Raw genomic sequence first — 25930 nt, 5'->3', positions numbered from 1 at the left:
TTAAATGACTTCCCCTGTCAATCATGTTTAAACATCTGCGTCAATACTTATCTGGTCAATGTATTTTAGTGCTTTATCTTTTATAGATTTAAATCACATCTAATATAGTAATAATTATATGATAATTTATAGTTATTATTCTGTACCATTACTATGTTCCCATGTTAAGATGGCTTTGGTATTATTTAGTTAATTAAAAGCACTCTGAAAGAATTATAACTTTTTATTAGGCTACATTTTATTAGTTTTTTTTCCCCCTTCAGGTTGGTGGCACAAAGGCTGGTGTAGTTCGCTTTCTTGGTGAAACCGACTTTGCCAAGGGAGAGTGGTGTGGTGTTGAATTGGATGAGCCACTTGGAAAGAATGATGGTGCAGTGGCAGGAACCAGGTAATCAGATCAGAGAGGATTATCACAGTTCAACAAGATCACCCCACAGGCAATGCATTTCTATTAAACAGAATTACGCGCGGCCAAGCCTAATAGGTGTGAATGTCGATTCTGTCTTTTTTTTTTTAACAATTTTTGTTTCCCCCCCCCCCCCCCCAGGTACTTTCAGTGCCAACCCAAGTATGGCCTGTTTGCCCCCGTTCACAAGGTCACACGTATCGGCTTCCCCTCCACTACACCAGCCAAGGCAAAGACCACGGTGCGGAAGGCTGGGGCCACGCCCACTGGCCTGAAGCGCAGTCCCAGTGCCTCCTCAATCAGCTCAATGAGTTCTGTGGCGTCCTCTGTCAGTGCTAAGCCTAGTCGAACGGGCCTGGTGAGATATATACACACACACACACGCGCGCGCGCGCACACACACACACACAACTGGAGGGCAACATGATATGCTCTTAAACTGGGTATTTTGCTGTCCTGAGTAAAGCTCCCTATTAGCCTGTCCATGCCTGCATTCACTCTGTCAATGTACGTGCATGTGTGGATTGGAGTGTTTTTGAATTAGGTAAAAAAAAAAATTGAAATGACCTAATATTGTTATGCGATACAAGTGCTTTGATCTGCATTAACTTGAACTGATCTAAATGTAGCATGTATCAGTCGGAGTTCATTCAAACCCCACCAACTAGCTGTTCTACCTTTCAATTAGTGCCTTCTACCTTTTTCCCCCCCCCTCTTCCCTTTCATGATTCATAATATTATTTACATAGTTTCATTGCAACAATATAGACCGAACTAACAAACACGGAACTAGAAAATATAGAACTGCCATATTAATGAACAATAGCACAAACAAATTGAGAGGGGTTATTAAAAGAAATGTGTGTCATAACAAACTAGGTAGACACCATAGATATCTAAGTAAAACCCAGGTGTTTACATGTTGTCATAGACTATTACACACCCTCCCTTCAAGCACTGCTGCCGATAGATATATTTTATATTATATATTATCGATATTAAATATTTATTCTGCTTATCAAATTAATCAGATCAGTCCACAATCTAGTCTAGGGCTGAATGAGAACATTACATTCATCATTTCCGGCTCATCTTATGCTCATGGACCCCAGGCCGAAAACCTTGAATAGCATGGCCATTCTTGCATGGATAAGAGTACCCTCTGACCCCTGACATCTCCAGATGATCAGAAATTTCTTTCAGACCCGGTCTATGAAGTCTGGGTGGGGTCTAATAAAAGCGGTTAAATGTATTTTATTGGATGTGTGTAGCTAATATCTCTTGTAAGGTTCTTAGAATTCTGACTGTCCAATTTCTTTCACTGAACAATATGTTTAAGTCCTTCCCCCAGAACACCTTCCAGGATCAATTACTTTATTGGCTCTGTGAAAAGTCATGGAAATATACAATGATGCTTCATGGCTACAACAAATACTCTGTTTTGTAGAGTGAGTCTGAGCATACAGGGGATTTCTAAGTGAACCCAAAACCTCTCTCAATAAATACTATAGTAGGCCAAAACCTGCCTTTTTTACAGACGACTGGTGCTTCCCTAGGGTTTCCTACTCCATTAAAAATCATTGCAAATTTGGTCAAACCATTTGATGAATTGCATAGGAATATTAATAGGGAGTGATTGTAATAGACATGACACATCTTCTTCCGCTTATCCGGGGCCAGGTCACGGGGGCAGCAGTCTAAGCAGGGATGCCCAGACTTCCCTCTCCCCAGACACTTCCTCCAGCTCTTCCGGGGGGACACCGAGGCGTTCCCAGGCCAGCCGGGAGACATAGTCCCTCCAGCGTGTCCTAGGTCTTCCCCGGGGTCTCCTCCCGGTGGGACGGGGCTGGAACACCTTCCCAGGAAGGCGTTCCGGAGGCATCCGAAACAGTTGCCCAAGCCACCTCAGCTGACCCCTCTCAATGTGGAGGAGCAGCGGCTCTACTCTGAGCTCCTTCCGGATGACCGAGCTTCTCACCCTATCTCTAAGGGATCGCCCAGCCACCCTGCGGAGAAAGCTCATTTCGGCCGCCTGTCCTTTCGGTCATGACCCAAAGCTCATGACCATAGGTGAGAGTAGGAACGTAGATTGACCGGTAAATCGAGAGCTTCGCCTTGCGGCTCAGCTCTTTCTTCACCACGACAGACCAATACATCGACCGCATTACTGCAGAAGCTGCACCGATCCGTCTGTCAATCTCCCGTTCCTTCCTTCCCTCACTTGTGAACAGGACCCCTAGATACTTAAACTCCTCCACTTGAGGCAGGTACTCTCCACCAACCTGAAGTGGGCAAGCCACCCTTTTCCGACTGAGGACCATGGCCTTGGATTTGGAGGTACTGATTTTCATCCCCACCGCTTCACACTCGGCTGCAAACCGTCCAAGTGCATGCTGAAGGTCCTGGCTTGAAGGGGCCAACACGAAAACATCATCCGCAAAGAGCAGAGACTAAATCGTGTGGTCCCCAAACCTGACACCCTCCGGCCCCTGGCTGCGCCTAGAAATTCTGTCCATAAAAATTACGAACAGAACCGGTGACAAAGGGCAGCCCTGCCGGAGTCCAACATGCACAGGGAACAAGTCTGACTTACTGCGGGCAATGCGGACCAAGCTCCTGCTTCGGTCGTACAGGGACCTGACAGCCCTTAGCAAGGGACCCGGGACCCCATATTCCCGAAGCACTCTCCACAGGATGCCGCGAGGGACACAGTCGAATGCCTTCTCCAAATCCACAAAACACATGTGGATTAGTTGGGCAAACTCCCATGAACCCTCCATCACCCTGTAGAGGGTATAGAGCTGGTCCAGTGTTCCACGGCCTGGACGAAAACCACACTGTTCCTCCTGAATCCGAGGTTCTACTATCGGCCGTATTCTCCTCTCCAGAACCCTGGCATAGACTTTCCCGGGGAGGCTGAGAAGTGTGATCCCCCTATAGTTGGAACACACCCTCCAGTCCCCTTTCTTAAAAAGAGGGACCACCACCCCGGTCTGCCATCCCAGAGGCACTGTCCCCGACCGCCACGCGATGTTGCACAGGCGTGTCAGCCAAGACAGCCCCACAACATCCAGAGACTTGAGGTACTCAGGGCGGATCTCATCCACCCCCGGTGCCTTGCCACCGAGGAGTTTCTTAACCACCTCTGTGACTTCAGCCCGGATGATGGACGAGTCCACCCCTGAGCCCTCCTCCTCTGCTTCCTCAATGGAAGACGTGACGGCGGGATTGAGGAGATCCTCGAAGTACTCCTTCCACCGCCCGACGACATCCCCAGTTGAGGTCAACAGCTGCCCACCTCTACTGTAAACAGCGTTGGTAGGGCACTGTTTCCCTCTCCTGAGGCGCCGGATGGTTTGCCAGAATCTCTTCGAGGCCAGCCGATAGTCCTTCTCCATGGCCTCACCGAACTCCTCCCAGGCCCGAGTTTTTGCCTCCACAACCACCCGGGCTGCAGCCCGCTTGGCCTGTCGGTACCCGTCAGCTGCCTCAGGAGTCCCACAAGCCAACCAGGCCTGATAGGACTCCTTCAGCTTGACGGCATCCCTTACTTCCGGTGTCCACCACCGGGTTCTGGGATTGCCGCCTCGACAGGCACCGGAGACCTTACGGCCACAGCTCCGAGCGGCCGCTTCGACAATGGCGGTGGAGAACATGGTCCACTCGGACTCAATATCTCCAGCCTCCCTCGGGATCCAGTCGAAGCTCTGCCGGAGGTGGGAGTTAAAGATCTCTGACAGGAGACTCGGCCAGACGTTCCCAGCAGACCCTTACAGTACGCTTGGGCCTGCCGAGTCTGTCCAGCTTCCTCCCCCGCCATCGGATTCAACTCACAACCAGGTGGTGATCAGTTGACAGCTCCGCCCCTCTCTTCACCCGAGTGTCCAAGACATATGACCGCAGGTCAGATGAAACGACAACAAAGTCGATCATCGACCTGCGGCCTAGGGTGTCCTGGTGCCACGTGCACGTGTTTGGGGAACAATTATACCTAAGTATCTGTTTTACAGGCCACTGTAGTTGTCCTGCTTTGAATAGTGATTTGGATCAGTACACTGGTGTTGACCACTTTACCTCTTAGCCTGACAGTTACCGATTCAGCAAGTTCTGAAATAAGATGGAACGTCATCCAGTATTTGCAGATTATTTCCTATCTACCCCCTTGTCTGGGTTTTTATGTAAACGTCTCTATGTATTGACTGCATAGGTGTAAACATTTGCCAAATAATATTTAATATAGTCTGCTGTAAAGCCTACCTTTCCTGGGGTCTTTCCTGGTGGTATTACGCTAAATACCTCAGCAGTATCTGCAGCTGTAATTGTGGACACCTTTTGCTGAATATATCTTGATAGCATTTTGCATGCCTTCAGAATAGCTCTCTGGCCCTGAATAAGTGAAATTCAGCCTTCTCTGAGAGTATTGAATTGTTAGAGTGAAAGCTCTCAAATCATTCTGTGACATACTCTGTTTAAAATGAGTTGGTCATACAAAAGATTTCTTACACCCGCCACATTGAATAGTGCAGCCTCTCAAGACTGCCTTCATGGCTTCCCAGGCTACACCAGCAGAGGGCTCCACAGGTACATCGGATTCTGTTTTCAACTGAGAAGGATTGAATCTCCACCTGTGTAATTAGTTGTATGTAATGAAACATTGGCGTTTTCAGTGACAAGAAAATTCCACATTGTACAGGATGAAAGGTATATTAGAAACATGAAAGAAATTGTTCCTAGAGTAAACCTTATGTCAATGAGAATAAAGTGTATAATTCTGATCTGATGGGTTTAACATTATCCAAATCTGTTTATCCTAGGAATGAACGTTACTGATTTGGGTGTTTTTTTTTCCTGTTAGTCTAATGTGATGCAAAATCCAGTCCCAGATAATGTTAAAATCTCCCCCAAGAATAATAAGGAAGTCTCCAATACCACAAAGTTTATTTATAAGATCTGCTAAAGATGTGGTTCAGCAAAACTAAAACCCTAAAGGGCAAACACCAAATGTGTGTCCATTAGAGACTAGCTCCATACAAGTGTGAGAAGCCACTCTTATATTGTTTAGATTTCTGTATACACCTGCAGACATATCATTTACAGGTTCAAACCCACATACATATGTATTGCATTCTCTTGAAAGGGAATTATGCAAATCTCTTATCAATGCAAAACAGGCTGCTTTGAATAATATCTTATTCCAAACTGAATAACAATACTGCCCTTTTAACTGCATCAGGAATGATAAGGTGGGTTCCAAATTCCACATGGCACAAATGTATGCCGTCTGAGTGCACTGCAAGAAGTCTTTAGATTCAATGCTGAAGATCTTATGCACCCTAAAAAACGTGTAACCCCCCACCCCCCTTCGGCAGCTGACAGAAACGTCATCACGGTACTCAAGGAAGATCTCTGGCACCACAGCGGTTCAGGAGGTTCTCAAGGAGAAGCAGCAGCACATCGAACAGCTTATGGCTGAGCGGGACATGGAGAGAGCGGAAGTGGCCAAGGCAACCACCCATGTGGGAGAGGTGGAGCAGGAACTAACCCTGTTGAGGGAGGACCAGGAGCAGGTCTCTACACCCTCACTTACCTCCTCTAACATGTTTGTAGAAATGTACTGTCCTCAAACCCTGTCATGGAATACCTGATTCAGATGGTGAAGGGCTTGAAGAGTTGCAAATGAGTAGAAAGAATCTGGTATGCTTACCGGATGAATCTCCGGGGAAGTGTTTGGGCAGCCCAGGTTTAAACACAAATGTTAATCATCCTAAATCCTACCCGTAACCTTTATTCCTAATCTTGTCTCCACTCTATCCTTAAACCTGACCCATTAGCCTATTAAAGCCTAATCTTGACTCCACTCTATCCCTAAACCTGACCCATTAGCTTACTAAAGCAGTTTGAAAAGTCAGGTCAAAACGTAAAAACAGGCACGGTTTCAACAGAATGGGCACTACAGAAAAGTAGTCCAATCTAATCGTGTGTGTGGGCCCCCCCCCCCCCAAAGGACCACATAATCCAGCATCTTTACCTGGTCAGAAACAAACTATTCAGTTTGATTGTGGGTCAGTCTGTCTGGCAGTGGAGCCCATGCCTGTGTCCTTTTGGTAAGCGTCAATCTGTCTGCTGTCGCTGGGTAGTCTGGAGATATTACATTCTGGCTCTGATAGAACAGATATCATCTCAGCAGCCTTTCACCGGATCTGATCTGTATCATTAAGTGATGCAGTGCGCAAAGGTATGAAGATGCACAAATTACTGCGAGTTCCTTTGGGTAAGGGTATCCACTAAATTACTTACAATTTAAAAAGTGCATGCCTGTCCAGTTTCATCTGACGGTTAATGCTAGTCTCTGCTTTCTGATTTGCTGTGGTCTTATCTCCTAATGATGCTATGGCTGTTTTTGGCATCTGCTACTGCCTTGGGTTTTTGTGGGTCTGCAGTATGAGTTTGTTGGCTCCCTGGGCAAGGATTACAGAAGAGTTCTGAGAGTGATGTGGCAAGGGTGTTGGCGATCCCGGCCTTAAATGTTGCATTGAAGCTGTAATGCTTGTTGTCACCATCTCAGGTTCTTGTGAGCTCCGTGAAGCTATGACTGTGGGTGAGTAGGGTGATCTATTTAGATGAGTTGGAAGAGCAGGCATTACATCTGTTTGGAGGAGTTTGCCCTAGTTGAGTCTTGAGTTTTTCTATTCAAAACAATTAAATATTGTTTTTGCAGCCGGATGCAAAGCAGTCTTTTTTTTTTTTTTTTTTATGTTTTGTTCTTTAAACCTATATTCCTTGCCTGCTTAATCAAAACATTTTCATACACATGTTGTCAAGATGGAGGCCAAGATGGATCAATTACGTACCCTGGTGGAGGCTGCCGACAAGGAGAAGGTTGAGTTGCTCAATCTGCTGGAAGAGGAGAAGAGGTGAGGCTTCTGACAAACCTGGGTTTGCAGGTTAACCTGGGGGCAGGAAGTCTAACTATGGATACTGTTCTGAGGGTGGAAATGTCTTAAAAGGTTATCCAGACAATCACAGGAGAGAAACTGAACAGAAGATTTATGCACATCCACAATGTAGTTCAATTGTTGAATTTGGACCCTAGATTTTGATTTTAGGTCCATATTTAAACTCTCATACTCTTGGTTGATAAAACTTGCTCAGTCTTCCTGCTTTCAAAGTTCCAGAGCTATAATGTGATCTTTGCCCTGTGTGATAGGAAGGTGGAGGACCTTCAATTCCGTGTGGAAGAAGCTTGCATTACCAAAGGAGACCTGGAGGTAAACACTCTTCTACACACTTAACATTTTTAATTTACATTTTCCTGTCTCAAGTTCAAATCTGCCCCTTAATGACTTGAACTAATTAATTGATGCTGAGATATAGTAGAAATACGCCAGCACTGCAACTCATGGGGACTACAGTTGAAACTCCCACTCTTGACAAAATGAGGTAAATCTTGAGGTAAAAGTGTATTGATGAGAATGCAGCCTGACGTACAGCTTTGAAGTCAGCAACAACTCCCCTCCGATCCCTGGGGTTCGATTGCTAGAGAATGTGCCGTTAGTTATGAGCTAATTAATATATCTTATTAAAGCTCCCATTTGGCTACACTGTGTGCATTTAATTTAGTTTTCCCTCGGGCTTTGCCAGGGGTGTGCTTGTGTTTCTTGTCTTTAGTCTGACATTAAATGTTCTCTCCAGACTATCTACATAAACTGGTGATCCATCCTGCCCAGTGCTGGCAGTCCCATTGGTTTAAGTGAAGGGAGTTTATACATCTCATGTTCCCAGTATAATATTCATGCATTAAAATGTCATTCTGTCTATGGAACTGATGGCACACACGAGACCGCAGGGTCATCCATTCCCTGATGTCAGAATCATTCCATTATTACTGGAAAAATATTATGGATATTTTCAGGATTTGCAACGTAAAGGTTCTCGGCCAATTTCATGTGTAGTGCCTATTAAGTTAGTTAACAAAATGAAAGAATTTGAAAACCTTTAATTTAACCTCATTGCCGTTCACAAACACATCTGTCTAGTTGTACTGGGGAGTGGTGGATGCTTTGGATAATTGCTAACTACTGTATTTATCTCCCTATATTTGTTAATGGATTTGTAAGAAAGTGTAATCAGGGCGGCTCTTTAACGTTTAAACGTCTGATCCAAGGATTTGTGTCATTATCTATCCCACAGTGCTACAATCAGGGGACCATCCAAATTACACCGACGGCATTCCGCTTCAAATGTTATCTTTAAAAATGACAAGCCACAGGGTTAGCAGTTAGTCTTCTTATCGTCCCTTTATTGCATACTAATGATCTGTGTGCTACTGACTGCAACACAATAATCACATGCATGCCGCTTATGAGTAAAACCTCAAACCAACATGGCCAAGGCTTTCTGTTGATATAAAGCAGTTGACCGTGTACTAATGTTGTTCTGTACCTGCTTCAATCGGTGATGTGATGTTACTGCTTCTTTTTCTCCTCCTCCTATCCTTCATGTTGGCCCAGTGCTAAGCATGAAAACACTGGAGATGTCCCCCTTCACCATCTCATAGCCTTATCACAGGCATGGGTTCCAACCTCCTCATTATAATCTGTGGGAAACCACATACTAGCACTTAATTTAGGGCCTAAGTTTATTATACATTTATTAGGGGCAGTTTAACTTTTACCATTAAATGTAATGAATCGGCCTTGAGGCGAGTATCAGAGAATAGTGCATGCTTTATAAATGTGCTTGTTCTTCTGTATGGTTTTCCCTATATTCTGCAGTGTATACTGATTTGTCTGTTTATTTGCATATGGGTTTTAGTATTTAATAATCCACTGTACTATATAAAGGGATGTTTATACTCCAGAAACAAATGGGCATAAAGGTTTATCACAGAATGAGGAACAGTGTTGTTATAACCTGACTTCCTGGCTTTGAACCATTTACATAGTTGTTTAATTTCCCTTTTGAGTTCATGTGAATTGTCATGGAAGCATCTCATTGAGTAAAGCAGGAGATGCGGTTGAGCTAAGACATGCCAGCACTGCTTTCTCTCTTTAAGGTGCTCACATCCATTTTCCCTCATTTGCTGGCTTACTCACGCAGTTGTTCACATAACTTTGCATTCCTTTCTAGTATGTCTCTGTGGTTCATGAGGTCATTCTGCATGGATTCCTCAAATCACAACCAACAAGCATAACGCATCAGCCCTCTCCTTTGCTTCCATGTTAAATCACCTGTTTAAACACCACCTGTGCTAGGCATGGGGTCTGCATGAAGTACCCTTCTCCTCCAACCCCACTCTAACTGCCTTCACACTGTTCTCCACTCAATCACCAACACTCAACCTTCCCTCCCCCTCCGTCTGTGTTGGGCTGGCATGTGATGGTGGCACTGGTTGTGTTCTCTTCCTCTCCCCTTCTTTACTAACAGACGCAGACCAAACTGGAGCATGCCCACATTAAGGAGCTTGAACAGAGTCTGCTCTTTGAAAAGACCAAAGCTGAGAAACTCCAGAGAGATTTAGAAGACACTAGGGTAATGGATCTTGCTCTGCAGTGTGATGGTTGAAAGTCTGGGTGACGTGGGCATGGGGGCGGGTGTGGTGATGAATGTCTTGGGAAGGGTTCAAAGCCGACTCTGAGAATCTTCAGAGGCTCTACCTGAAGCACTGGTTTCCACGTGCCATTGTTCCGATAAGGTACATTAGTGTCAGTTAACCAGTTGAAAATATATACAGCATATTTTGCCTTGTGTACCCCCTCATCATTTTGTCAAAGATGAACTGGTAAACTATAATAATAATAATAATAATAATAGGTAAACTATAATAATAGTTTACCTATGAAACAACCCTATTTTTATATAATGAGCATATTTCAGGGCTTCACTCCCAGTTCATTAGGATTCTTCATCTTGGAGTGGTGATTTTCTAGTACCAGCCATTCCTTTGTTTTTTACTCCGTGCTGCCAGTTCTACCAGTTCCAATTTGTTTTGCCTGTCAGGGATCTTGCATTGTGTATGTGCTTCTCTGAATGGGGCAATGCGGAAGTACTCAGTTGTCATTGTACAGACAGTAGCTTTTACTGGTTTTCCTTTCTCTGTTATCAGGTTTTATTATTCGAGGATACAGTCTGTCTGCTTTGTTTGGTCTGAATAAACCCCTGATAAATGTTCTGAATGAAAACCAGTAAACACGGCAACACTTGCAAAGTTGTTCCATGCTCAGTTGTGAGAGGAAAGATGTGGTTACAGCCCATTTAAAGATGTGAAGAGCTCCTATCTGGGAAATAACACGTTCTTCTGTGGGCATTGCCATTGAGGGCATCCTCTTTTTTAACTAGATTGGACTGAACTGTATTGCCTGATCCCTCCAATAATGTTGTTGGAGTCATTTTTTACCATGTTTTTTTACTTCAAATTGGACTCTGCCTATGCTGGCACCGATGCCGCATTGGCACAGATTTGAATCTCCACTGTTTTAATCACTACAGATTTTAACTACTACTTTAATAATGATTGCTATCTGCATAGGGCCATCTTCGAAAAGTATTAACCCCTTCCAATAGAGATCTAAATCCAAGGGTAATATACTTGTCCTGCCATTACCTTCAGAATCACAATTCTTCAAAGTTAAAATCCAGATGATATTTGAGCCGGGGTTGTATCATCCTATAGGTGGCCACGGTGTCTGAGAAGTCCCGCATCATGGAGCTAGAGAGGGACCTGGTGCTGAGGACCAGGGAGGTGGCGGATTTGCGTCTGCGTCTGGAGACCCAGCACGGGTCTCAGGGCTCCGACTCCATTACCTCCCCTCTCCTGGAGGAGGTGAGCTCTCTGCGGGCTCAGCTGGCCTCTCAGGAAGACCAGTACCGGGCTGAGCTGACTGAGATGAAGGAGAAGATGGCGGCGGAGGAGAAGGCCCACAATGAGGCACTGGCTCAGCTTCACGTCTCGTCCACCAAAATCTCCACGGACAACGAGCAGTTGAAGCTTCGCCTTAGCCAGAACGAGAAGGAGAATGCAGAAGTTATAGAGCTTTGGCGCTCCAAGCTGGAGTCTGCCATCGCCTCGCACCAACAGGCCATGGAGGAGCTGAAGGTGTCCTTTAGCCAAGGGGCTAGCTCCCAGGCGACAGAGCTGGTGGAGACCAAGAGTGCCCTGGAGAGGCTGAAGGCGGTGCACATGCAGGCACTGGAGGAAACTGAGGCCAGGTTTAAGGCAGAGTCTGCAGCTCGGGCACAGGAGACAGGGGAGCTGAACAAACAGCTGTTGGTTTTGTTGGAGGAGAAGGAGCGCCTGGAGGAAAGCCTGCGATCCAGTGTGGAGAGTGCTGAGGAGCAGCACCTTGTGGAAATGGAGGATGTGCTGGGCAAACTATACTCTGTTGAGCAGAAGGTAAAGGAGCAGGAGGCTAAGCTTGTCCAGCAGTCCCAGGAAAGGGCCAAGGAGGTCCGGGAGCAGGCAGAAGCTATGGAGGCCCTGCGTATCCAGTCAGGCCAAGGTAACGAAGTGCTAGAGAGCCTTAGGACCCAGCTGAAGGAGGCTGAAAGACAAGCCTGCTCACAGGGCAGCAAGGTATGTCTAATCACACCCTTCTGTCATTGTAAGTCTTCAGTTTCTGTTTATTTGTCATTGTTTTCCAGTAGTTCGCTACTTTTCTAACCAGCTGAGTTGACTGTCAACACCTTGTCACAACAATAAAGTGGCAGCAAACAGGATTAACTACCTTGCTCAGGGAAAACCGATGATTTAACATATTTCGGTCTCTTGGCCTTTTGTGTCGTTGGCCTTTTGTTTCCTCTTCAGATCTTCTAACCCCTATGCTGCCTGTCACTGAAACATATTTGCATTACAATGTTTGCTAAAATATTCTACTCCAGTGTTTAGGATTTTACAACAACCTAAATACAACGAATCATGTATGTTCTAATTCAAGCTTCACTTTCAAAATTAATCTGTATAAGCATAAAAAAAAAAGTTGTATCCCTAATTTCAAAATCATTACTTTGATTTTCATATGATTATTACATTTTTAGCTTTTTTCATATTCATTGTCCCGTTCTACTATAAAAAAATTTTTTTTACTTGAAAATGTTTTCTATGTCACCACCTGGCCTGTGGATGAAGGTCAGTGAGTTAATCTCTGAGCTGGAGGGCAAGCAGCAGGAGCTTCTCTCCCTGCAGAAGAGTCTGACCTCTGTGAAACAGGACAAGGGTTCCCTGGAGCAAGAGCTGGGTGATGTGGTGAGTACTAGGTTTAATGTGATCTGGTGAGGACAAGGGTTAAAGGGATAGTTTGCCCAACATTCATATTTTTCAGAAATTTCACTTAGCAATAGATGTTCCAGAAGGATCATTGTCATTTTTTCAAACAATCCGTTATTCCGCTCTGTCAGTCTGTAATTAGCGTTATTAGCATTGTCCAAAGTCATGAATGGAAACGTACCGCTATTGCAAAACTGCATTGCAAGCGGAAAACTACTCCAAAACACTTCAAATTACAGTCAGTAAGCTGTCAGCATTAGTAGCATTGTTTTAAAAAAACTGTACACTGATGAAACCGCCGGTGGAATTGGCTGAATTCAAACTGGCACTAGTGAACTATTTCCTATAGCCATCATACAAAGTATCTGTTCTTTGGCAGTGATGTCATCGAAGTGAGTGAACTTTAACCTCAACAAGCTATGTGAAGATGGGTTGCTTCACCTAGCTTTTTAAAATGGCTGATCACTTAGGTTTTTATTGCAATATTTTTGCTTTACATATTTCTTAATTTGTACTACGTAGATGTCGTGTGCCATGTCCCAAGAATTTCATTGTGCAGGATGACGCTGTTATTTGGTGCGATTGATAAATTAACTTTGAACTTTTGGAGTTCCTTTGTGTGATGTCAACTTCTCCTTGCTCGTTTGCCTGCTTGTGGATCTTGAGTTAATTAAATTCTGCCCGCTCTGCGATTGGGACGATACCTCTGCCACTCCCAAGTTGTATTTTGGGAGAATCAGTGGATCAACTTCGCCAATTAAATTTAAAAAATGTTGTGACATACTATCCCTTTAATATGGTGTGATGAGGACAAGGGTTAGAATGGGAAAGGGTGGCCTTGGATGACTAGGACTGGAGGCCTTGAGGTAAGCTCAGGTAAGGAACAGTATAGCATTGAAATACTGTTTTTAATTCCCAGGAAAACAAAAAAGGATCTTGCTTGACATTTATTATACCTTGAAAGATAACCCATTTATTAATTAACTTTATATTGTCACATCCTTTTAGGTTTGTTCTGGAAAAGTTCTCAGTTATAGTTATTTACAAATGTATTAATAAAAATTTTATTTCCTCAGAAAAATCAGCTGTCAGAAAGGGCAGATGATCATACTAAGTCCACACAAACCATACAAGGTAAATATATTTAGCAAGTTTCTCTGGTAAAAAAAGCTTTGAGACAATGTTGACAACTAACAATGCGATGCAAAATATAGATTATATTGGTCAACAGGGCCAAACATTATACAGTTGATTAGTATGTTTATTTGTGCTGCATTGAGCTGACAAGTTGAGAGATACATGCTGGAACAGTCTAAATTCTGTCTTTCAGAGTTGCTTCAGAAGCTAGGCCAAAAAGAAGAGCAGTGCACATTGATCTCCTCTGAATCAGAGGCTCTTAGAAGCCAGCTGGCAGGTCAGTAGCCGCTATTCTTAACCTGTAGTACACAGCTGCACGTGAACATTCTGCCTACGTCCATTTAGTAATGTAACCTATGGCAGGAACCTGCAAGTCCGGAGGGTTTTGTAATTGTAGTTTCTCCTTTTGTAGACCTGGTTAGGACTGAATCAAAACTAACTTTTCAGCAAATAATCACCAATCAGCCCACAACTTTTTAAATGTATGTTATTTCTGTGGCATTTCAGCACTGTGTGTGCTGTGTATGTGGACTGAGGCTCATTAGCTATGATTTTAACTCTCTTAGGGATGGAGAGGAAGTTGAAGGCTGGAGAGGAGAAGCTTGAGCAGCTTACAAGTGACAAGGCCAAGCTGCAAAGTGACATCTCCGATATGATGAAATCCTCAGGCGACAGTTCAGCACAGCTCACCAAAATGAATGAAGATCTCACAAAGAAAGAAAGGTATAATTGAATGAAATGGAATTAAATCGTACTCTTGACCTCAAAGCCAGTTCCACCCGGTTTTTAACATTGCAAACCCTAGAAATTATTTAGACTTTGGACACCATAATGCAATTAATGAAAAGGTAGAACAGAACCAGCAGGCTTCGGACATTATAGGATTTCGCTGTAATTTGTGATGTTTAGGTTATACAACTACTAACAATGTTTGCAGAATTTATGACTATGCATGCAACCATACAAGATGCTGTATCTGGTATCAAAAACATTATGCACTTGCCCCCTTGTGTCCATCAGTGTACATTTGGTCATTCTTGTATCCGGGCCTCAAAAATGTTTGATTTGCTAGCCACCGTAAATCTACCTCCCATACTTATTTTTATTTTATTTTTTAATATACATTTGTTTTTAGCCATCAACATTTTTGCCAGACCGCATAAGCAGAGCCTAAGAAGAGTGAATGTATCTCAGTGAGTGAGTGACTGACTACACCTTGTTAAATAGCGTAGTGGTTAGAGAAGCAGACTTGTGCGCTATAGGTCCCGAGTTCGTATCTCCTCGCAGGTGAAAGCAAAGTATGCATTGAATTATTCCGTATTGACGAAAATTCGTTGGCTAAAACCGAATCTGTATACGGTTATATTGCGACGGTTTCTGGCATGGAAAAGTTCATCTTCAGTCTCTCTAGCAATTGCTAAATTCTTATGATTATTCCTAGGAAGTTAGTAGACACTAGTAAGCCTATTACTGGCTAATAAGACGTTAAAGCGCTATGGTGGAGGTAAACTTAATAAAAAACTTTAGTTAGTTTAATACAATGCTCAATGGTGTCTAGAGACCGGTGAAACGTGTAGTCCTGTGATGTAGTGGTTAAAGACACAGCCTCTTACGTGGAAGACCTAAGTTCGAATCTATTGAGAGCAATGAAATTTATACATTTTTAAAACTGCAATAAAACTGTTTACGGTTATATGGTATTGCAACTATTTCTGGTAGATTCAACGATTCTCTCGTCTTTTCACTTGATGAAAAAGTTAGTTACCTTCACATTTATTGATTGATAAAACAACTGTCATTCACGAATGAAAGAAAAAAGTATGTTGTTATGCCATGCCATGAAAAGAAATAGCTTTGTAAGACTTGCTAGCAATTGCTCAATTCCTGTGACTATTCCGGTAAATTAGTAGATACTGGTAAAGCCTATTACTGGCTAATAAGCTGTTCAAACGGCCCATGGCAAAGCGCCATACAGTTTATAGACGCTATTTGTGGTGGAGGTAAACTTAGTAAGAAACGTTAGTTCAACTGTCATTCACGAATGGCCAATTAGCTGTTAATACGGCCAGTGGCAAAAAGGATTTGTTCAGGGTAGACACAAGGCTATACTGACACCCATCAAATGTACAGCGCTATGGTGTAGTGGTTAGCGACAGCCTTTCACTTGGGCGACCCGGGTTTGAATCTTGAGGGGCAACTCTTTCTATTGAGGGCCGGCTGAACTAGGCTTGCCTGGTTTCTTGTTTGTAGACATGCCAAATTTTTTAGATTTTACCTTGTAACAGGAATAGCATTTTAAAGGAATAGTGACAGTCCTCATACCCAGAGTTGTTCTTTCAGGCACATAGTAATTTTTAAAAATATCTATTGTTTAGCACTGTCTCCGTCAGTAATTAGTGTTATTTGCATTGTACAAATTCATAACATTTTGGAGAATTCACAATTGAATCAATCCACACATACTTTCGAGAAGAGTAAGTGTATACATCACAGTTAATGAAGGTTAGTATTTACTAGCTAGAAAGCAAGTTACCTATTTCGTCTTTGATATTCACCTCAGACAGTCAAACTTTGTTTGCTTGAGAGATAAAGGACAATACATATATATATATATTATGTCTGACTCTGAATACGAGCAGGAAGAATATTTTTTGGGGGGATAGAGCCTTAATTGTTCTAATATTAAAACACAGGTGAAGAAATTGACCGTATAGGAGCTTGAACAGCGGCTAAATTGGGGAGATGGTGATCCCGTTAATCCCCACCCCTTGCCCAGAATATCCGGCGGCAATGTGTACTTTGTGTATTATAAAAAAGCAATTGGTATTATTACTTAGAATCTCTCGTAGCCACAGGATGAACTGGGTAACTTGATGGAATTGCGTTCGCCTTTACTTGTCTTCTAAGTGAATATGGGTCACGGTCCTCTGTTAAAATTAAAATGTTTCTCGCAAACTTTGTCTCGTTGGTGAAATTGCTCCATTGATTCTTCCCCAACACGACTCGGGAGAAGCAGAGGTATTGTTCCAAAGGCAGAACAGGTAGAATTTAATTTCAACGGAGTGGTCAGATGTGAACAGACAGAAGTCGACAATTGATAAAAACAAAGGAAATCCAGAAGTTCAAAGTTAATCAAATGCACCAAATAACATCGTCATCGTGCAAAATGAAATTCCTGTGACTTGGCACACTACATCTACGAAGTAAGAATTAAGAAATAGAGCAAAATATATTACAATAATATACATAAGTTTAAACTAACAGCAATAAAAAACAAAAAGTAGAATCAGGAATATGTACAATATGGGTAGAAGTATTGTATACAAGTGCATATATCAATAAGGCTCAGGCGAAGGTACAGAATAAAACGTTAGAAACTATCACAAACTCTAAAACGGATTTTTTATTTCGATGATTGGGGGCTGGGAGGAGTACTGCATTCGTTATGATTGGGATCTGGAGGATCTTGGGATTTGGGGGCTATATCTCGTCCTGGTGATGTGGTTGAGAGATGCAACTGTGAAGAGACATATATGGCAATGAGTGAAACCTCAAGCCTCCTTTCCCATGTCCCTTGTACCTTTTCTTTTGAACACGTAATTTTCCACAATTACAAATACTATTCTGATGTCCACTGACAAAAATGGGGCCAGCTAGGCGACGCAATCTATTTTCATAATATACAGCTCTGGAAAAGATTAAGAGACCACTGCACCTTTTACTTGAGTGAGGAACAGAAACATTCAATTTGCAGTGGACTCCCTTAATTGTTTCCAGAGCTGTATAGCTTGTTGAGGTTAAAGTTCACGCTCATCATGAAGACATCACTGCCGAAGAACAGACAATTTGTATATGGTGACTATAGGAAATAGTTTGCTAGTGCCAGTTTGAAATCAGCCAATTCTGCCGATTTGTTTTGTCAGAATACAGTTTAAAATGTGTTCTGCCCTTGGTGCAACAATTTATACAAAAGGAATAATGGAAATAAAAACAAATAAGAACAGTGGACTAAGCATAGAAGTAGTAGGTTGTGTATGAATAAATTACAAAAAAGAACACAAATGTTATGTGCAAGATATTTTTCCAGATGAGGGTATGTTGGGAGCAGGCTGTAGTCAATTTGATTCCGGGGGCATGTTCATGAGGCCTACTGCTGTAGGGAAAAAGATTTCTTGTGGCAAGAGGTTTTGGTCCTGATAGACCCCAGCCTTCTGCCAGAGGGGAGCGCTCTGATTAGTCCATTTAACGGGCGAGAGGGATCAGCCCTAATCATTGCCGCTTCTCTCCGCATCCTGGAGGTGTGTAGGTCTTGCAAAGTTTGTTTTCAATTGTTTATCGGTTTAATTTAGATGCAGGCTTTCTGTGGTGAGAAACCATTCAGCCAAGATTTGTGCCAGCAATGTCAGAGAGAGCTTTTGATGTACCAATCAAATTTCCACTACCAAATGTAATTGCTGTTGGAATGTATAAAAGTTCAAATAAAAATAATGCACTTGGCCTTCATTTTAATTGTGTTGCATACAATGAAGGCCAAATTTATTTCAAAGACTGATGCCCTATTGTCTTTTATTTTTTTTATTTATGAAAAAAACATTTAGGCTTTTTGAAGAGTTACAGACTCAACTTGCAATAGAGAAAGATCGGGCAGCATATTCTGAGGAGCAACTACAACAAGAAGTGGCCCGGAAGGAGCGGGACCGGAAGAGTGCTGAAGAAGAGCATCAGGGTCAGCTCAGGAAACTCCAGGAGAAGATCACACAACTGGTAAGTCAAAACCCTGAGAATCCTTTGATGTTGGTTGTTGTGGAAAAGGGGAGTCTTAAATTACATGGTATTTCATCTCATATGTACTTTGGGTTCTCTCTTCCAAACACTTAATACATCACTAGATCACTGTCCCCTAATCACATTGCAAATGATTGATGTTAGTTACATTATCCGTCATTGTTTTTCTCTAGGAGAAGAGTTTGCAGCAGGGTGAGGCCCAGGCCTTGTTGCTGCAGACCTCCCAGCAGAAGGCCCTGTCTGAGGCGTCAGAGCACCATGCCAGACAACTCCAAGAACTGCAGAGTCTGGCTGACAAGTCTATGCATGAGCTGAGTGTCTCCAAGGACAAGGCACAGGAACTGGAGAGACTGGTGGCCGAGCTGCAGCCATTCAAAGACAAGGTTCAGGTGAGCAGTCGCCATATCATTATCAAGACCACAAAGATTCCTATTTTGATAATTTTTTTAAATTATGGATAATGTTTTTCAAATGTATTCCCAACTCCTTTCCATAAGAGAACTTGGTATCACTTTATTTTACAATATAGATTTTTTTGGCTGTGCTAGGTTAAGATGAATAGAATACAATCAATAAAATGTATTTATAAAGTACTTTTTACAACAGCAGTTTTCACAAAGTGCTTTAACAAAACACCCAGCCTGAAACCCCAAGGAGCAAACAACAACAGTGTTGAATTTCAGTGGTAATTTCAGCAGAGCGGCAGCTGAAATCGTCAGTTATCGTCTTGATCTGCAACATTACCAGGAAGACTTTGAATAGGGACATTAACGAGTCTTTCAAGCCTGGTACTCTGTAGGTGTGGGCCAAGACCTCATGTCCTCCTAAGTTTAAACAGGGCAGGAGACAGGGAACATTTAGAAACTACATTCCTTAAATCTGCAAGGATTTACAGTGGAGAAGGAGAACTGACCTACATTATTAAATACATTATCCTTTCGGGCCACATTATTGTTTTTGTGTGGTCAAGTGAGCAGCAGCTCAAATGCAGATGGGCTGTGTTTAGAGTCTTTAGACAGTATCCAGATGTGCTCATCAAACAGATTTTTAATAAATAATTAATTCAGTTTAACCCAATTAAATGAAAAGTTGTTTGAATACTTTTCCGAGGTACTGTAGTCATAATTTTTGTACCATATAGTTTTAGTTCATGTGGTCTAAGGTCAGGGTTATTGTGCGTTTTTTAGTAATTTGATCTCTTTTCTAATGTCCGGGTTGTATTCCTACTGTGGTAAGAAAGATTTGCTTTTGGAAGAAGGGATTTAAATAATGTAAGGGCTATGAAATTATGGTTCTATCACTGTGACTGAATTTTTTTTGTTTACAATTCTATAAGTTCAGTCAGAAAACGCCATGTTTTAGTTAAATAATTTATAAGAAGCATGCACAACAATTATATACAAGTCTTGGCGTTAGGTTCTGCTCCTCTGAGGTAATTGCTGGCATCACATGATGGTGTATATGATACTACTAATACAAATATCAATACCATTTCATTAAGAGTAATCCCCACAGGCAAATGAGCAAGGTACCAATCCCTGAAATTACTGCTAAAGGAAGTGTAGCCAGAGATCTACTGGTGAGCATGTTACTATTGAAAAAGCAGATGTTAAGGGGTAAGCTTATGTAGATTGTACATTTACCTGAAAGGGAGTTTTAAAAAGGATGGAAATAGTAAGTCTTGTGTTGGCCAAAGCAATGTTTGAGTGGCTCAAATCATAAGCATTAATGTCTCACAGTGTCCCAGTAAGTAACCTCATCTCTATCCCAGTAATCTGGCATTATTTTAGAATTGCAGTCCACAAGCGTTGTCCAACCAACCTGAACAAGCTGTTTCAAATCTCCAAAGATAAATTGGCCAAAATCACTCATACTGTGTGCAAACCAGTGTAGGAATTCCACAACGCCATCAATCAATCAAATGTATTCATAAAGACCTTTTTTACATCAGCAGTTGCCATAAAGTGCTTTTCAACACACCCGGCCTTAAACCCAAAGTAGCAAACAACAGTAGTGTTGAATTTCAGTGGCTAGGAAAAGCACCCTAAGAAGGCTGAAATTTAGGAAGAAACCTAGAGAGGACCCAGGCTCAGAGGGGTGACCAGTCCTCTTCTGGCTGTGCCAGGTGAATATATTGAGAGTACAAATTGTAATAATTTATTAAAACATAATTAATAGTCTAGAGTCTCTTTAGACTTAGTCCAGGTCGGAAGCATGGCCAGATTGACAAGGACAGAGACAACACAGGGGAGGTGTCAGCACAGTGGCAGCTGAAATCATCAGGTATCGTCTTGATCTGCAACACAACCAGTACGACTTTGGACAGGGACAGCAATGGGTCTTTCAAGCCTGGTACTCCTCAGGTGTGGGCCAGGACCTCATGTCCTCCTAAGTTTAAAATGGCAGGAGACAGGGAAAATTTAGAAAATGCATTCCTTAGATCTACAAGGATTTATAGTGGAGAAGGAGAACTGACCCTACGCCCCCAACACAATAATATAGCAGTGTGTAAGACCTTGGGGCTGAGATGGGGCCATGGCTGTTGTTGCCCTTTGCTCTGGCCATGATGCCCTGGAAATCATTGTATGACCACTAGAGCGTTTGTGCCCCTGCTACTGTCAAAATCTCTGTCAAAAAGTTTGTATGTAGTTTGCAACTGAGAACCCCAAGAACTGACTACATGCATGTAAGCAAACTCACTAGTTATCGATAGATAACTGATTTATTTAGTGTTTACCTGAATCAAACCTCTGTTTTGGAAGATGCGTTCATGAGCAACTGAGAGGTAGGAAAGTTCCGACCCCCGAGTGGAAGAACACACCTGAACGCCTTTTGAAAGCTCAAAGCAGTAGCGATTAAAAAATTTACAAATACTTGCTCCACGCACAAATAAGTCATTATATTTGTTTATTTAGGTCCTACTCTTTAGCACAGGTGATCGGGTGATTGTGATGTTAAAGGATACTTAGCGGTTTACTTTTGGATAACTGAGGTAATGTATCTTTCTGGCTAGCTAGCCTTAACATTTCTTAATGACAACTAACAGGCAACAGTATTGACAGTTATGTGAATTATTCTGTGAAATCACTGGTCATTTTAGGGTAAAGTATATTGTACTTTAATTAAAATAATGAACATTTGGCAAAACGTATATTTAACATAATGGGTGCGTTTTAGCCCTTCAAGGATTTATTTTGGTGTGGTGCATTAAAACTGGTGTCTTGCGATCAACATTATATTCCTTCAAAGTCTTCAAACATCCATTTTGCTTTGTTATTTTTCTGCAAAAAGGCTGACATTTTGTAAAGGTAATTCCATAATTTGTTTATGACACAAAAAAACATGATGACATCACTGTTATTCTTAAAGACACAGAGCAGTCAAAGTTGAATACTTTTTTGTGAAAGATGGAAAAAAGATGGGAATGCCTGGAATTATTTCAAATGCATATTATGTGTTTTATTACTTTTTGGGAACATATTGTACATTTTGAAAAATCGCACTTGACAATTTTTGGGTGAAATTGAATTTTTTTTAGAATGAGAGTCAAACACTATTGGTGTACCCCTTTTTCAATGTTTTCATGGTGGTGTCAGCTTTGGTTTCTTCAGTTTTCCCTTTCACCAGCTATTGTTTTTACGCTTGCAACAGCTTAACCTTTCCAATTGCATTTTATTACATTTTGCTCATTTGCTTGACTTATTTTGTTACTTTTCCCTTTAAATGCCCCCTTTTGTCTTTCAACTTTATTCCCTCAGTTTCTTTCTGCTGAGCTCGACTCCTCCAAGCAGCATGTTGAACGATTGTCCACAGACCTGGAGAAGCAAATATCTGAACTTGAGAATAAGTCAAAGGAAAGCTTGGATCTCCAAGCTCAGAGGGGAATGCTTGAGAAGCATCTTTTAGAACACCAGGCCAAACTCTCTGCCTCAGAGGCCAGTCACAATGATCTCTCGGGTAAGATTGAAGAACTTACTACACTGAGGGACAAGCTTAAAAAAGGACAGGAGGACCTTTTGATGACCAACTCTCAGTTGGATGGAGAGAAGGCCTGCCTATCCAGAGAGTTAGCAAAGCTCAGAGTTGCTCTTGAGGAGGCACAGGCCGCAAACAAAGGCCTTAGTCAGTCTGAAGCTGACCATCAGTCCCAAATTGAGGAGCTTCAAAGGAAAAATGCAGAGAAGCATGATTTCCTCTTGAAGTTAGAACAGGAGATCCAGCAGCAGGAAACTAAGAGGAAGCAATTAGCAGATGTCTATGAGAAGACCTGTGAAGAGAGGAACAAGCTCCAAGAAGAGTTAAAGCAAAGTTGTGAGAAGCTGATCTCTGAGAAGAATACCCTTCTGTGTGAGAGGGATGCAGCAAGAAATGCTAAGAAATCCCTTGATGCAAGGAATGTAGAGTTGAAAGCGAGGTGTCAGTCTTTGAATTTGGAAAAAGAAGACCTCTGTGTGAAGAACGCTCAGCTGCAAGCCCAGACAGAGACCTTAGGCAATGATAAAGTAAAGATGTTTGCTCAAATGAATGCCACCATTTCTGACAAAGAGGCTCTCCAAGCCTTAAATGCAGATCTTCAGATTCAGCTGAATAACACTCAAAAGAATCTTGAGAAGTCTGTTCGTGACAACAACGAGCTCAATGCTTCTAAATTGAGTCTGGTCAAGATGCTGGAAGAGTCCAAGACCACCACTGAGGTTACTGACTCTGAGAGGCTTCAACTCATGCAGGAGAAAGAGGACCTGCTGGCTGCCCAGCGAAAGGTTTGTTCTGAGAAAGATGAACTTCTCAAGGAGATGAAAGAGTTAAAGGAGAAGCTCAGACTTTCTATTGAGGAAGTTGCTACTTCTAAGGAGAAAGTCACAGAGATGTTTGCATCTTATTCTAAGGAAAAGGAAGCAGTTTGTCTCCAGAATGCAGAGACTGAGAAGTTATTAAACTCCTTACGGAAAGAGAAGATTGCTATAGAATCAACACTAGAACAGCAGAAAATGGAGTGTGACTGCTTGGTTCATCAAAATGAAGAACTTGAAGAAAAGCACACAAAGGAGGTCCTTGAAAAGGTTTCTCTTACTAAAATGTGCAATAAGCTTGCAGGTGAAATCCAAGATATGAAGGAACAGCTGGAAATCTCCTCCAAGGCCATTGATGATCTGAAGCAAGCCAATTCCCACCTTACGTCCTTGCTTGAGGAGTCAGCGCAGAATATTCAAAAGTTGGAGGTTGAGGGAGTTTCCTTAAAAAAAGAAAAGGCTGATCTACTGGTACAGCTACAGCAGCATGTATCAGAGAACGAGGTCCTTGAAAAAAGCCAAATTGAACTTTCAGAGGAGAATCATAAACTTAAAGGCATCTCTGACCAGATGTGTTTGGAACTCACTCAGCAAAGTGATACCCTACGGAAAGAGTGCGACGTCCTGCTCTCCCACCAGGAAGAGCTTAACAAGAGCATTGCCTCTGCTTGTGGTGAACGAGACAAAATGATAACTGAGAGAAATAGTTTGCATTGTCAACTAGAGGAACTTAAGACAACTCATACTAGTTTGTTAGGTGAGAGAAATTGTTTACTTGAGGAGAATGCCCAGATGCAAGCCATAGTCCAGGACCTCACTCAGAAATCTGTCACTGGAGACAAAGCCATTGATGAGTTGTCTGCCATCCTTAAGGATATTGGAGAAGAGAGAAAATCCTTGGCGCAAGAGGTAGAAAACTTAAAGACACTGCTGAAGCAAGAAGTGCTAGAAAAGGATAGCTTGGTTGAAGACCGAAAGCAAATGTCGGCCAAACTGGAGGATCTTGGCAAAGAGGTCTCCTCCATGGCTAAAGAGAAGGTGGACCGCCTAGCTATGCTGTCCAAGCTGGAGCAAAACCTTTGCTCCCTCCACAGCAGCCAAGAAAGTAGTAATGTGGAACACTCAAGGCTCCTGGAGGAGGTAACAAACTTAAAAGCTATCCAGACACAGCTTGAGGCAAATGTTCAGGCCCTGCATGCTGAGAAAGCTGTGATCGAGGGACAGCACAAAGTCTCTGTTGAGGAGGCACTTGCTTCTGCCAAGGCCCGGGAAGAAATTGTTACCACCCTGGAAGACCTGAAGGTCCAGAAGGATGCTATGATCTCAGAAAGGGACAGATCCACCCAGCAAGTCACCCAGCTTGAGAATCAACTCAAAACCACTCTTTGCCAGCAGCTTGAGGTACTCTACTACTAACAAACCCTGTAATTAACCCTCAGGTTGAGATGACTAGTCTTATTTCAGCCTCACTGCATGCTGGTTTGGTCACATTTTAAACTTTGTTTCATCTCGTTTACTAACTGCTCTATCTTGTTTTAATTCCACAGTAAATGTTGATTAATGCAATGTAGATTCCTGTGGGCTAAGAATCTGGTTTGAGTAGGTGAGAATAAAAATATTGAAAACTATGATCCTTTCTCAAATTGAGATTGATTTGTTTGGACTATAGTATGTTACTACAAATGTTTTTCTCAGGCCACAGGATGTCATTAGTTTTCTTCCACTCTTCTATCTTTTCATTTTTGCCTTTAATTCCTTCAACAATACTTAATCCAAAGTTTTCTGTTACCTAATGTGATCTAGATGTGGGCATTGCAATTATGCCTGAGGCTTATTTCCGTTGCATAGTAATTGAGGCATATCTATCCTCATGATCCAGTAGTCTCAATGTAGTTTGGAATGATTTGTATAATCGTATGACTGACATTCAAAGCATGCAAACACACTGCACGATATGAGAATATGTACAGTGAAGGAAATTATTATTTGATCCCCTGCTGATTTTCTACGTTTGCCCCCTGACAAAGAAATGATCGGTCTATAATTTTAATGGTAGGTTTATTTGAACAGTGAGAGACAGAATAACAACAAAAAAATCACCTCCGTCTTGGGCTCCATGCAAGATCTCACCTCTTGGAGTTGCGATGATCATGAGAACGGTGAGGAATTAGCCCAGAACTACATGGGAGGATCTTGTCAATGTGATCACAAGGCAGCTGGGACCATAGTCACCAAGAAAACAATTGGTAACACTACGCCGTGATTGACTGAAATCCTGCAGCGCCCGCAAGGTCCCCCTGCTCAAGAAAGCACATGTACAGGCCAGTCTGATGTTTGCCAATGAACATCTGAATGATTCAGAGGACAACTAGGTGAAAGTGTTGTGGTCAGATGAGACCAAAATTGAGCTCTTTGGCATCAACTCAACTCGCTTAATTTGGAGGAGGAGGAATACTGCCTATGAGTCCATGAGGTGAGATCTTGCATGGAGCCCCAGACCGAGGGAGATTGACGGTTCTTTTGTGTTTATTCCATTTGCGAATAATCGCA

At 42.4% G+C, this 25930-nt stretch overlaps 1 protein-coding gene across 9 annotated transcripts in view; it reads left to right on the top strand.

The window, feature by feature from the left end:
* The window catches only part of clip1a (CAP-GLY domain containing linker protein 1a), a 51032-nt gene that overhangs the window by 9581 nt on the left and 15521 nt on the right, over positions 1-25930 (top strand). For 6 of the 9 annotated variants that reach the window (XM_013136791.4, XM_013136790.4, XM_013136789.4 and 3 more), the window contains exons 4-17: positions 264-388; positions 548-764; positions 5776-5973; positions 7229-7320; positions 7614-7674; positions 9833-9937; positions 11079-11978; positions 12531-12647; positions 13745-13802; positions 13999-14082; positions 14372-14528; positions 18404-18569; positions 18764-18979; positions 22349-24781. In XM_013136791.4, coding sequence (XP_012992245.3) covers positions 264-388; positions 548-764; positions 5776-5973; positions 7229-7320; positions 7614-7674; positions 9833-9937; positions 11079-11978; positions 12531-12647; positions 13745-13802; positions 13999-14082; positions 14372-14528; positions 18404-18569; positions 18764-18979; positions 22349-24781 — 4929 coding nt within the window. The remainder of the gene's footprint in view (positions 1-263; positions 389-547; positions 765-5775; positions 5974-7228; positions 7321-7613; positions 7675-9832; positions 9938-11078; positions 11979-12530; positions 12648-13744; positions 13803-13998; positions 14083-14371; positions 14529-18403; positions 18570-18763; positions 18980-22348; positions 24782-25930) is intronic. The other 3 variants (XM_013136792.4, XM_013136793.4, XM_013136795.4) reach the window with 3 other exon arrangements.

Source organism: Esox lucius, chromosome 13 (genome assembly GCF_011004845.1).
Source record: "Esox lucius isolate fEsoLuc1 chromosome 13, fEsoLuc1.pri, whole genome shotgun sequence".
In the NCBI taxonomy this organism is placed as follows: Eukaryota; Metazoa; Chordata; class Actinopteri; order Esociformes; family Esocidae; genus Esox; species Esox lucius.
This window is presented reverse-complemented; position numbering and strand designations above follow the sequence as displayed.